The sequence below is a fragment of the Petaurus breviceps genome, unplaced genomic scaffold (assembly GCF_028583685.1).
Source record: "Petaurus breviceps papuanus isolate PSGF00001 unplaced genomic scaffold, PetGlider_PUasm1.0 90352, whole genome shotgun sequence".
In the NCBI taxonomy this organism is placed as follows: domain Eukaryota; kingdom Metazoa; phylum Chordata; class Mammalia; order Diprotodontia; family Petauridae; genus Petaurus; species Petaurus breviceps.
In genome coordinates this window covers 114,722-128,513 of record NW_027187228.1, presented here as the reverse complement: position 1 = coordinate 128,513, position 13,792 = coordinate 114,722, and the positions used below count along the sequence as shown (strand labels likewise).

The 13,792-nt window shown below is 44.3% G+C and overlaps 1 protein-coding gene across 1 annotated transcript in view; it reads right to left on the bottom strand.

Moving 5' to 3' along the window:
* The window catches only part of CUNH6orf132 (chromosome unknown C6orf132 homolog), a 48,508-nt gene that overhangs the window by 7,369 nt on the left and 27,347 nt on the right, over nucleotides 1-13,792 (bottom strand). The window contains exons 3-4 of the mRNA XM_069108306.1: nucleotides 1,479-1,560; nucleotides 58-923 (exon numbers count right to left, since the gene is read on the bottom strand). Of these exons, the coding sequence (XP_068964407.1) occupies nucleotides 58-923; nucleotides 1,479-1,560 (948 nt within the window). The remainder of the gene's footprint in view (nucleotides 1-57; nucleotides 924-1,478; nucleotides 1,561-13,792) is intronic.

Below are 13,792 nucleotides of genomic sequence, written 5' to 3'. Positions count from 1 at the left end.
AGGGAGAGGGGGAGCCTCTGGAGGGGGAGGGGGAGCCTCTGGAGGGACAGGGGGTGCTGGAGGTGGCAATGGAGAGGGTGGGGGTGGTGTTACTGTTTTGCTGTTCATTTGGGGGCTCGTTTGGTTAGGTTGAGGACTGGCTGGCACATTGTCTTGAAGCTTCCTGGGGCCATCTGATTCCTGAGTCCCATCAGGGTATGCCTGGGATGCAGGGCGGATATGAAAGCTGGGTGGTAAGGGAAGCCTGTTTGAGATCTTCTTAGGAATCTCCTCCTCTTGGGCATCCCTAGGAGATTCTTGAACTGGGATGGATGAAGTCCTGACAGGTGCTGGGGGAGGTACCTTTAAGGAACGGGGGAAGGTAAGATGGGGGTCAGGCTTGGACTCAGTAGGAGGGGCAGCAGGGCTTCTGGGAGGGCTGTTCTTGTAGGCTTCAGACTGCCCTCCATTTAGCACAGTCTCTGATTTCCATTTGGAGATACCAGTAGAAGGGAAGAGCTGAGGCCCTGTTGGGGTACGAGGAGACTCTGGGACAGGTGGTCCCGGTGCTGGCATAGGAGGGGGTGGGGGTGCCAAAAAGGCTAGGGGTGGGGCTGGAGGGATAAAGTCCGGAGGGGTAGGGGTCGGTGGGGAGGAGAGTGTAGATGGGGGAGACAGAGCCCCAGGCACGGGTGGTGGAGGTGGGGCCATGTTGGGTGGGGGTGGGGGTTGAGGTTCCAGCAGAAGGGGAGGAGGTGGGGGTGCCATGGAAGGTGGGGGAGGGGGTGGAGACTCCGACTTGAACATTGAGACATCAGGAGGTGGTCCTGGGGCTGGGCCCACAGGGGGTGGGGGGATGATGGGCTCTTCACCATAGTGCCCAGACCTTAGGTCACCCACAGAGCTGTACAGTCGGAGGTTCCCATTGACCTGCCGGCTGCTGCCTATAAACAAAGGAGAGAAGAGTAAGATAGGTCTAGAACTTCCAGGGTATCCATCTCATCATTCCCCACTCCCAGGGAAGGCCACCCTGGAAGGTAAATGATCGGTTCCTGTTTCTCAGGTAGGAGAGATGGGGCAGCAGAGGCCTGAGCCCTGCACACCTGGCAGGGCAGGAGGACAATGTGACTTCATGGGATTGGGGGAAGGGTGGCCAGCACAGCCCCATTCTGGGCCCACCTGACCAAGCTCTCCCAGCACAAGCACAAGAAACAGAGTAAAGGGGCGTGGGTGGTGGGGGCAGTGAGGAGAGGAAAAAATGCTACTTATTAGGATAGGAGGGTTGGGCAAGGGGTAGGCCAAGATATTCCCTTCCTCTCCTCTCCAAACAGGCCTTTTCCAGCCATATCTTCTCCCCCAACCCCCTCCAGTTCAGTTTGCTGCATCAGCAGGCAGAGGATAGCAGAGTGTTGCTGGGCTCTTACAGTCCGGGCCAGTTTGGAGGCAATAACCACTATCTGAGAGCCCCTACAGCCCAAAGGCAAGGGGACCCCTGGTACCTTTGTTTGTCACTTCTTTGCCCACAAAATCCTCAGGGACAGATGGGGTCGGCACAGCCAGTCCATGGTTTTCCTGTGCATTCTGGAAGAAATCCAAGAATGGTGAGTAGGGAAAAATATAGATTCATCTTTTTAAAAATGGCTTTCCCCTGGAGTCAGGAGGATGTGGGTTCAAATCTAGCCTTAGACACTTGACACTAGCTGTGTGACCCTGGGCAAGTCACTTAACCCTGAAGGCCTCGCCTTAAAAAAGAAAAAAAAAAGGACTTTCATAAAGTCACTTCTTTGACTCAAGAGCTTAAAATGGTTCCCCATTGATTACTATTAATTTTTTTTGAGGCAATTGGAATTAAGTGGGTCACATAACTAATAAGTGCCTGAGACCAGATCTGATCTCAGGTCCTCCTGATGTCAAGGCCAGTGCTCAATTCACTGTACCACCTACTTGCCCCTCCCCATTGCTTATTAGACAAAATTTAAACTGTTGAGCCTAGCTTTTGTTTGTTTATTTGTTCTTTTCAACATTCATTTCCACAAGATTTTGAGTTACAAATTTTCTCCCTGTCTTTCTCCTACCCCCACCCCAAGACAGCAAGCCTACTGAATACCCCCTTCCCCCAATCTGATCTCTCTTATATCCTCTCCCATTTCCCCCTAACTTTCTAGTAGGGGAAGATACATTTCTATACCCAGTGCCTGTATACCTATTTTCAGAGCTGCATGTAAAAAAAAAAAAATTTGTGGGTTTTTTTTTTTTACAAGCCTAGCTTTTGAAGCCCTCCATAGCTGACCCTGACCCACCTTATGGACCATCTGCTATAGTCAAATCAGCTTCCTCACTCTTTCTATGTTTACCATACCATTTGACTCCCAGGGTTTGCCCCTTACTTGGAATACCTACCATTCTCTCCTCTAGCTATGGCAAAACATAGATCAGGATGACTGGAAATGGCCCCAGATACAGTGGGAGACCTAGTGACTTTGCACAGCCCTGCCTCACTTCAACCCAATTCACTTGCAAGTCATGACATCACCTTTCTGGTATCATTGGTCCTCTTTGTGAACGGACAAAGAACATTCTAGCCATGCAAATCCTATCCTTCCTTCAAAGCTCAGTTCAATTCTTGTATATTCTGAAGTCTTGCTCTCTCTGACACAATGATTTCTCTGTTCTCTGACCTCCTCAAACACTCTGAGTCTGTATTACAACACGCCACATTTAATTTCAGTTTCCCTGTCCAGCTTTGTCTGTTGGACAGTAAACTCCTTGGGGTTCTCCTAGAATGCATAGCCCTTATGGCACTTAACAGGGTGCTAGACATGTGCATAGGTGATGTCTGCTGATGGACATAGCCAGGCCCCCGGAAGGATGGTACAAAGGCTCCTAAAATATGACATGAGAAATTCACATTCCAGTGAAACTGGTCTTCTTGCTATTTCCCATCCATGGCATTTTATCTCTTCCCCTCCACCTTCTCCCAGGCTGTCTCTCCTGCTTGGAAAGCTCTTTTTCACGTCTTCTTCTTCTCCTTCTTTTTTTGCTTTTTGGAGGGCAATTGGGGTTAAGTGACTTGCCCAAAGTCATGAGCTAGTAAGTGTGTCAAGAGTCTGAGAGGTCAAATCTGAATTCAGGTCCTCCTGACTCCAGGGCCGGCGTTCTATCCACTGCACCACCTAGCCACCCCGCTCTTCTTCACTTCTACCTCTTGAAACTTCTACCTGCTTTCAAGAGTTTGCTCAAGTGCCATCTTCCATGAGAGGGTGTTCCCAACTCCCCCCAGTGGTTAGTACCACTTCCCCAAATTACTTTTACATTTCACTTTTGATTGTGAGCTCCTTGAGGGCAGGGACTATCTTTTGCTTTTTTTTTTTTTTTGGTATTCTCAGTGCCTAGCAGTGTCTAGTACACAGTAGGTGCTTAATAAATGTTTGACAGAATTTATTTTTGCATATATTTTGTATTCACTTATTTGGATATGTATTGAGGATCCCCCTCCCTACTTCCCACCTTGAATGTAAACACTTTGAGGGTAGGGACCATTTTATGTTTGTCTTTGTAAATATGTAGCAGGTAGTTTATAAATGCTTGTTATATTGAAGTTAGATTGTAAGGAGAAAATAACTTAGAAAGTGTTGAGAGACAAAGTTGGAAAGGGCTTTAGAGCTGATCTAATCCAAATTTTCCACTGGATCCATGAGGAAACTGAGACTCTGAGGGGTAATCAGGATTGAGGGACTCTTAATTCAAGAAATCTTCTGGTACTGAGCTTGAATTGGCTTCTCCTTACTCCCCTAATCTTAGCCACTCACTGCTGTTCTCTCAGCATCTTTACAGTTGGCTCTATCCTACAAACTGCTTCCATTTCTCTTTTATGGAACAAAAGCTGACATCAGTTATAGAGCCAGGAGGAGGCAAACTTTTATGGAAATGAGATGTAGTCCTTGGCAAGTTGCCTGGACAAATCTGGCTATGGGGTTTACCTTCGGGCCTTCCGGCTGGAGGTCTGGGGGGAGGAGTGGTTTGCAGCTGTTTCTGCAAATAGGCCACAGACCTCCAGGCTGGAGGCTTCTGAAGGTTGATGTGTTTATGGGGGCAGCTGTTGTAATCTTCATCTTCCAATACTACCCTACACCAAACCTCTGGGGAAAAAATTGGCCTCAGACTCGGGTCATAGAATCAGAGAGCTTGGCACAGAACTGAACACATAATAGGCATTCAATAAGCCATTTGTTGAATGAATGAATGGAATTTTAGAACTTTAGAGTGGCCAAATCTGGAAGGGACCTTAGAATTTATCTAAATCTAACCGGCTCATTTTATAGTTGAGAAAATATTGTCTGGAGAGAAGAAATTTGCCAAAGATCACAAGTTTAGTGAGGGAGAAAGACAAGATTCGAACCCAGATCTTCTCCTATTATTTCCACCATACCCCAGAATCACTTTGGATGGCTTATATACAATTCTATAAGGAATGACCCTCAGTTTCAAACAGCCCTTGACCTCAAAGTACACTTAAATTTTATTGCACTCAAAAACCACAACTAATGCAAACCTATTTTCAGACTCAGTTTGCAACACTGGCCTGGATAGATTGGATGCTTTTTAATAACCCTCTTAATACCCTTTTTAAAAACACTGTGAGGATTCATAGGACACACCCTTCATTCCTTCCTCTGTTAGAGAAGCAAATGCTTTTAGAGTGTTCCAGTCGCATAGCAGAGAGGGCAGGACACCCCTTTGAACCTTAGAGTAGAGTTTGGGTGAGGCTCAAAGTCAGCCTCTCGCCTCCTCACAAAAGCCTTCCTCGATAGGGCCTAAATTGGCTCACCACCCACTCATCATCCAAGACACCACGCACTCCCTCTCCTCCACTCATTTGGTCTTTATACAGTCAACTCAATTACTCACTCCCTTGATGATGATCTGTGGCATGCTTTAAAAATCCTGGCTAACTTGCCTTTCTCATTCAATAGACTCTTCTGGACCCATCTGTCAATGCTCATTTACTCAGGCAATGCAAATATAAATTCATTTAAATATCAGCCCAAGAAGAACCCAACTAGGAAAGTAAGCCAGCTGCCCTCTATGAGAACAGAGAATTGAGGGACTGGACTTGGGTCTTCCCATGTATGTAGACCCAGAATAACATTACCATATGCCTTCCTGCTGAATCCTAAGGCCCCACCTTTCCATCTGACTTGTAGCTGCATTTACCCTCCTATGTGTGCTGTCCCCCCATTAGAATTTGATCACCTTGAGAGCAGGGTTTATCTTTTTTATTTGTATTTCTGGTGCTGTAGCACATAATAATGCTTAACAAATACCTTTTTATTCATTCAATAGCAGTTCACATTTCTATAATATTTTATGGTTTCTAAAGTACTTTCCTCAAAACACATAGACAGTACAAGATTACTGATGTCATTTTGCAGAAGAAACAGACAAGGCGAGAAGCATTTATTTAACATGTACACACACACTGGTGGATATATATATATATATATACACACACACACACACATATGTATATATGCTAATTATTTTTATTATTCAATAAATAAAAGCATTGCACAGAAATGGGCCAAGGACAAAATCTTATGCCACATCACTGGAAATCTCCCCTTGGAGAGGTCTATTAATCAATAATCTTTGGGTTTAGTCAATTCTTTTTTTTTTAGGAGCATTTAATAAGAGCCAGGCATTGTACTAAGCACTTTATAAATACATCCATCTGATCCTAACAACCACCATGGGAGGGAGAAGCAATTATTATCACCATTCTACAGTTGAGGAAACTGATACAGATAGTAGTTAAACGACTTGCCCAAGATCACAAAGTTATTAGGTATCTGAGACTGGATTTGAACTCAGGTCTTCCTAACTCTTGGCCCAGAGTTCTATCCACTAAGAAGTCAAACTCCCTACTTGCCTTGCCTTAATTGCCCCTATTTTGCAGAAGATAAAGCAGGAAAAGAGAGGTGAACTGGGTTCTTTGTAGGTAGCTTCACTTTTCTAAATTCATCACCTCTCATCAGGACTCTGAAATAGCTTCTAATTGTTAACCAACAGATGGATGCAATAATTCTACTGGATGTTTTTTCTTGATTGGTTTACTTTGCCATATGGGAGGGGAGTTCTGAAATGACTGTTGTTAAGATAAAAGGTGGCAAGACATTTTAAAAAAATGGATTGGAAACCAACTTCTGGAAGGGGAAGTTACCAGACTGTGCTGGGATCTGGTTCTCCACCAGGACTCTCAGCTTAATACCCCACAATGTAATCCAAGGAAAAGCCCACAGAAAACCAGGAGTCAGGTGATCTGGGTGAGAGTTCTGGCTCCCCCAGTAATTCACTATGTGACCTTGGATGAGTCCTGTTTCCTCATTTGTTAATCAAAGACATGATCTCTAAGGTCTTTTGCAGCTAATATCATTAGGGCCAAAGTCATACACTGGTCAGGTATAGCAGAAAGTGGATCCCTGGTCTCCTGCCTAGGTATCTCAGCATATTTCTATATACACACCTGCACACCTGAGCTTCCCTTCACCGGTCTTTTCTTTGTTAACCTAGAGAATCAAGACTGGGAGAAGGGACTCATCTTTGGACTTTGGACTTTCTTCGGGGAGCCTTCAGAAGTTTTTTATTCCCCAGAATACAAGCCACTTCCCTTTCTCTGCCCTGTTCAGGCAGGGTAGTAGAGAGAACACTAGATTTGGAATCCAAAGTGCTGGGTTCAAATCCTGTTTTTGCCACTTGGACGACTAACTAGCAGTTAAGTGATGCAGAGGACAGAGTGATAGAACTGGAGTCAGGAAGACTTGATTTCAAATTCAGCCTCAGATATTTACCAGCTGTGTAACCCTGGGCAGGTCACTCAACTGCTGTCTGCCTCAGTTTTTCAACTGTAAAATGAGGATAATAATAGCATTTACTTCTGAGGGTTTTTGTGTGTATCAAATGTGGAAAAAAATGGAAAATATTTATAAAATGCTTTGCATGCCTCAAAGTGCTATATAAATGCTTACTATTAAGCAATTATTAGTCTTTCCTTCCTCCTTCCTTCCTTTCTTTCTTTCTCTTTCTTTCTTTCTTTCTTTCTTTCTTTCTTTCTTTCTTTCTTTCTTTCTTTCTTTCTTTCTTTCTTTCTTTCTTTCTTTCTTTCTTTCAAATTGGGGGTAAGAGACTTGCCCAGGGTGCTCACACAACTAGTAAATGTATGAGGCTGAATTTGAACTCAGGCTCTTCTGACTACGGGGCTGCTGCTCTATACACTGAGCCACCTAGCTGCCCCTAATTATTATCATTTCATTATTTTCCCTCTCTGCGATTCAGTTTTCCTCCTTTCAGACTGTTAGATTAAATGGTCTCTGATGTCTCCTTTAGTGCCCACATCCCATGATTCCTACAAATAGCTTACATTTATACTGTACTTTATAACTACAAAGTACTTTTAATCAATAATGCCTTAAGGTAAGTACAGTTATCCCTTCCACATTGAGACTTTCCCCATCACAGTTTTGATATTCGACATATCGCAAATTGGCATAAGAAATTAAATGGGAATATTTTGGAAGTTTTGCAAAGCTGCAGACGACACAGAAAAAAACAACCTCAAAACTGTAAATACCCCATAAAAGAAAAAGAAAAAAGTCAGACTCCTACTCTGGTACAAAAAATTCCAAGAGGATTTTCCAGATCGAGGAGGTGCGTCTACCCAAACCCTGGAGATGTGGAAGGGAGAACTATAGTATAATTATCACCAGTCCTATTTGACAAATGAAGAAACTGGGATGAAGAGGAACTGGAAGGGACCTTAAGAGTCCATGAAGGCCAGCCTCTACAGAGGCTGAACAGAGGATTACAGAGAGACAGTGACCCACCCAAGGTTGCACATGTAGTTACATGATAGAGACTGTGAAAGGTTAATTCAAACTTGTTCAAGATCACACAGCTGGTCAATATTAGAACTGGAACTTGAATCTAGGCCCAATACCTACTATTAGGCAACTAAGTGACACAGTGGATAGAATACTGAGTCTAGAATCAGGAAGACTCAAGTTTCTTACTAGTAGTGTGACCCTAGACAAGTCTCTTAACTTGTCTGCCTCAGTTTCCTCAATTGTAAAAAGAGGATAATAATAGTACTTAACTCCTAGGGTTTTTGTGAGGATCAAATAATATTTGTAAATCATTAAACACCGTGCTGGGCACATAGTAAGCCTTAATAAATACTTGTTCCTTCCCCCCTCCCCACTTTTCCCACTCTGCTCCTACTGCTTCTCAGGAAGTAGCCCTATTATTAATAGTCATGCCCTGGATTTGAACTGAGTTTGTCGAGGGCCCCAAAGCAAAGTACTAATCACCCTAAAGCCACTGTGTGCCATGAGGGCTTAATCACTTCCTCTCTCTAAGCCTCAGTTTCCTCTTCTGTAAAACGAGCCAGTTGGACTGGATGACCTCTAAGGGCTCTTTTGGCCCTCCCATTAGAGGATTCCTTTCCTCCCTGGCCCATAGTGAAGCTTTGCATATGAGTCATCCAGAGAGCTGTCAGCAGCCACTTGGGAGCTGGAGGGCATGACTCAGTTACATGAATATCCGGAGGAGAAAGAACAGAAGAGGGGACCTAGATGGGGAAGTCTCAGCAGCTGTCTTCTTTGGGACAGGGAGGGAAGGGATTTCCTTGTCCCCTAGGCCAGGAGAAAGCTGATGTGGCTCAGTGCTGGGGACCATTTCCTTCCACTGCCCTTTTTATGAGTTCCAGGCTTGGTGCTTGTGGATTTGAAGTCCTATGCGTTGGATGCACAGGAGTGTCTAAACCAGGGGTGGGTAACATGTGGCCTTCTAGGTCCTCAAGTGTGACCTTTTGGCTGAATCCAAACTTCACAGAACAAACCCCCTTAATAAAAGGATTTGTTCTGTAAAACTTGGACTCAATCAAAAGGCTGCACCCAAGAACCTAGAAGGTCCCATGTGGCCTCTAGGCCACAGGTTCCCCACCCCTGGTCTAGACATGTTGGAGGTGAACAGGTTTCATAGCCTAGCCTTCCTTTCAGGTAATTTTGCTCCTTTCCTCATACCTGCAGTCTAGGCATTGCTACATCCAACCCAATAGGTTAAAGAAGGATCATAGATATGGAGCTGGGATGGAGTTCATTTAGTCAAACAGATAAGGAAACTGAGGCCCAGTAGGGTTAAATAACTTACCCAAGGTCATACAGGTAATAAGAGTTCAGATTCACACTCAGGTCCTGGGACTCTATGGCCTGGGACTTCAATGCTTTCCCCCCATATTATGTTGTTGCCTCTTATTTGGGAAAGATGTGAGCATAACCCTCCTTAGGGCTACCTGCCTAACTTTGAGTCAATAGATTTGAGGGATAATCAAAACTAAAGAAATTAAATTTGAGTCAGGATTTGAACCCAGGTCCCCTGACTCTAATGCTAACAAGCTGTGTCTCTGTGGACAAGTCATTTTCCCTCTCCGGATACATTTCCCAATCTGAAAAGGTGAAGTAGATTTTTTTTTTTGCCTTTTGGAGGACAGTTGGGGTTAAGTAACTTGCCCAAGATTACATGGCTAGTTTTTTTTATGTGTGTGTGTTAAGTGTCTGAGGCTGTAACTGAACTCAGGTCCTCCCTATTCCAGGGACGACACTTTATTCACTGTGCCACCTAGCTGCCCCCAAAGGTGAAATAGATTGATTCTAAGGTGCCTTCCTGCTCTAAATTTTATGATTCTAGTACTGAAACAGGTGCACAATTTGCATGTTCCTCATTTGAAGTCCAAATCAGGGTTTGGACAAACCCTTGGAGGTTGGGCTCCAAGGCAGAGACTGCCAGGTGTGTAAGCCCATTGCCTCTTTCTCCCTCCTCCACCCCTCTAAAGGTACAAATGCATTACTCCTTGCTCCACCCATGGCCTGTCAAGTCAGGCCCTGATCTTCATTTGATGTCCCTCCCCAAAGCCTGCTCTCACAGGGAACTACTCCAGCCCCAGGAAGCTATTGGTCCAGCTGTTGACATCAGTGTTCCTACACTTTGCAGGAGGCAGTTGTGGTATAGTGGAAAAAACACTGACTCTGGAGTCAGAAGTGATGGTGGCTGTTTAGTCCTGTCTTATTCTTGGTGATACCAATTGGGGTTTTCTTGGTAAAGATAATTTAGCAGTTTGCCATTTCCTTCTCCAGCTCATTTTACAGATGAGGAAACTGAGGCAAACAGGATGAAGGGACTTGCCCAGGGTCACACAGCTAGTAAGTACCTGAGGCTGGATTTAAACTCAATTCTTCCTGACTCTAGGCCTAGCTTTATCCTCTGAACCACTTAGCTCCCAAGGGCAAGGAGTCAGAGGACCCAAGGTCAAAGCCCACCTCTGACACTTCCAGTGGGATTTTGGGCAAGTCACTTAATCTGTCTAGGACTCAGTTTTCTCAGCTCTAACATAAAAGTGAACTACCTCGCCTCTGAAGACCCCTCTAGCCCTAGAGCTTTAAGGACCATCAGAGAGCATATCATCCAACACCCTCATTTTGTAGAGGGAGTTAAAGTCCAGAGAAAGAGCATAGCATGAAAGAACTGAAGACCAAAAGAAGCTCTGAGGCCAGACAGTCCAACCTCCTCACTTTTACAAATGAGGAAACTGAGGTTCAGGGAAATTAGGTGATTTTCTTAAGGTCACAAAGAAAGTAAATATTGGAGGTCACTTCTCATAGATCACAAAGCAGAGTCAGAAGTACCGATTAGGCACTAGGTCCAGGGCTTATTCCATTGGACTGTCCAAGTGGGATTGTGGCATCCAGCTATATCTTGTTACTGGACCCAGGAGGGGAGACTCAGGAGGCTCAGGAGGAGAGGGTGAGGCTGGTGACTTCACACAGTCCTGCCTCACTTCAAGCCAATTCACTTGCAAGTCATGACATCACCTTCCCACTGTCATGGTCCTCTTTAAGAACAAAGGACAAACAACTACCACCAGTGGCACCGTGATTGGCCAAAGAGGCGGTGGTCCATTCATGCGGTGTGGGTGGGGAACCACACAACCCCATACATATAATCAGGCCCCACAGCCTGCCTATCCCAGCTCTTAAAATCCCCTCTTAGAATGTAAGGTACAACTAGCCTAGAAAGAAATTAAGTTGTTTGCCCTGCAGCATAGTGGGGAAAAGCCTGATTTCAGCCCAGGGGGAGAGGACCATGTAATGTCTTGAGCCCCCAGATACCTTGCCCTTTGGCTCAGTTTCTTGAAGGGAGTGACAGGAGCTGTTAGGGTGAATCCATCAGGAATCTCCCTATATTCCCTATGTTTAAAGACACTCCTTACTTTTCTAAATGATGAGGTTCACTTTTTTTTCCCCTGGAAGTCCCAGGTCAGAGCCAAAATCCAGAGTTCACTTGCCCCTATACTCCCCCCACCCACTCACCCACCCAGCCCCCAACTACACAAACACACCTTTTCTTCTTCCCTTGCCTTCCAATTTCAATTTGACAAGATTTATTAAGCCTGGGTTAAGTGCTAGGTGCTGGAGATATAAAGACAAAATTAAAAATATCTTCTGCCCCCAAGGAGCTCACATTCTACAAAATATATTCAACACATAACACAGATAAGTAAAGACATGATAATTTAGGAGGTAGAGAACCCTAACTGGGAGGGTTAGGAAAGGCTTAGAGTAGAAAGGTTTATCTGGGCTGGGCCTTAAAGGAAGCTATTGATTCTAAGAGAGTACTATAAGGAAGAAGATTTGAACCCCTTCTGATTCTGGGGCTGGCACTCTATCCACTGTGCCACCATGCAATTGACCTAGAAAAGCAGCCTAGCCTGACCATAAAGGGCTTTAAGTGTTACACCGAGGAGTTTGCCTTTTATACTGGAGGCAATGGTTGAGTCTCTGAAAGTTTGTGAACAGAGGAATATGGTCACAAAGTCTGCATTAGGAAGATGATTGTGGCAGCTGTGTGAAGGCTGGATTAGAGAGGGAAGATACCAGAGGCTGGATGATCAATTAGGATGCCACTGAAATAGTCCAGGCAATAGATTAAACAGATGTTGTATGTATAACATGTATAGATATAGATAGATAGAAATATATATATATATATATTTTGAAGGGGGGAAGGCAAGGCAATTGGGATTAAGTGACTTGCCCAAGGTCACACAGCTAGTAAGTGTGTCTAGTGTCTAAGAATGGATTTGAACTCACATCCTCCCAACTCTGTGTCACCTAGCTGCCCCTGTATAATCTACATTGGACTGTTTACTGTCTCAGGGAGGGGATAGGGGAAGGAAGTAGGAAGGAATAGATATTGGAACTCAAAACTTTAAAAAAAAAGTTAAAAATTGTTTTTGTTACAAATTTTGTTACAATTACAAAACATGTAATTGGGGGAAAATGATATATATGTATGCTTATATATGTATTTATGTATACATGTGTGTATGTATGTGTATATATATATATGTATATGAAAGAGATTTGTAGAGTAGGAATTTATTGTCCTTGGCAACTGGTAAGATGGAGAGAAGTATGAAGGACAGGGAAGAAACAAGAATGGTAAAGACTGTAAACTTGGACCATTAGAAGGATGGTGGTACCCATGAAATAAACGGGGAGTTTTGGAGGGGGAAGAAAGGAATATAAAGTGTTTGAGATGTCTAAGAGGCATCTAGGTAGATGTCCAGAAGGAAGTCGTCAATATGGAATCAGAGCTTAGGAAGAAGATTAGGGATGGAAATGTAGATTTTTGAATTCATGAGGCAGCGAGGAGGAACAGTAGAGTGGAGCACTGGACCTAGAATCAGGAAGACTTGAGTTCAAATCCAGCTTCATTTACTAGCAGTGTGACCTTGGACAAATCATTTAGCTTTGTTTGCCTCAGTCTCCTCATTGATAAAATGAACCGGAGAAGGCAATGGCAAACCATTCCAGTATCTCTGCCAAGAAAACCCCAAATGGGGTCACAAAGAGATGGGCATGACCAGTTGACTAATGTATACCTTAAAATGCTATCAAAACACTGTCTATTATTGTTACCTGCAGACAAGTAAGTGAACCTATGAGAACTGATGGGCTCCCACTCCTCATGGCCTTTGACCCAAAAGGGATCTTATAGGTCAGTCAATGTCATGCCTTCATTTACAGAGGAGTTCAAGGAGATTAAGTGATTTTCCCAAGGTGGCTAGGAGGCTCAGTGAATAGAGCACCGGCCCTGGAATCAGGAGGAGCTGAGTTCAAATCCAGCCTCAGACACTTAACACTTCCTAGCCGTGTGACCTTGGGCAAGTCACTTAAACCCCAATTACCCTGCCTTCCCCCTCCAAAAAAAAAATTAGTTGGAAACCAAATTCTGGAAGGGGGAGTTATCAGACTGTGTTGGGATCTGGTTCTCCACCAGGACTCTCAGCTGACCCTCTCACAACATAATCCAAGGGAAAGCCCACAGAAATAGGCGTTAAATGACCCGGTGAGTTTTGGCTCTCCCAGTAACTCACTGTGTGACCTTGGATGAGTCATGTTTCCCCATCTGTCAAATCAGTGCTGTTCCTGGCATCTGACTCTCTATCTCTTTATTCTGTGCCTCTCATTGGCTGTCCCTCATTCCTGGCATGCTCTTCTGGGTTCCTTTAGATCTCAGCTAAAATCCTACCTTCTGCAAGAAGCCTTTCTGGGGCCCTTTCGATGCTCATATCTTCCCTCTGAGATTACCTCTAATTTACCCTCCACAGATCTTGTATGGATGTACATAACTGTTTGCGTGTTGTCTGCCCTATTAGAATGAGAGCTCCTTTTGTAAAGGACTATTTTTTCACTTTCTT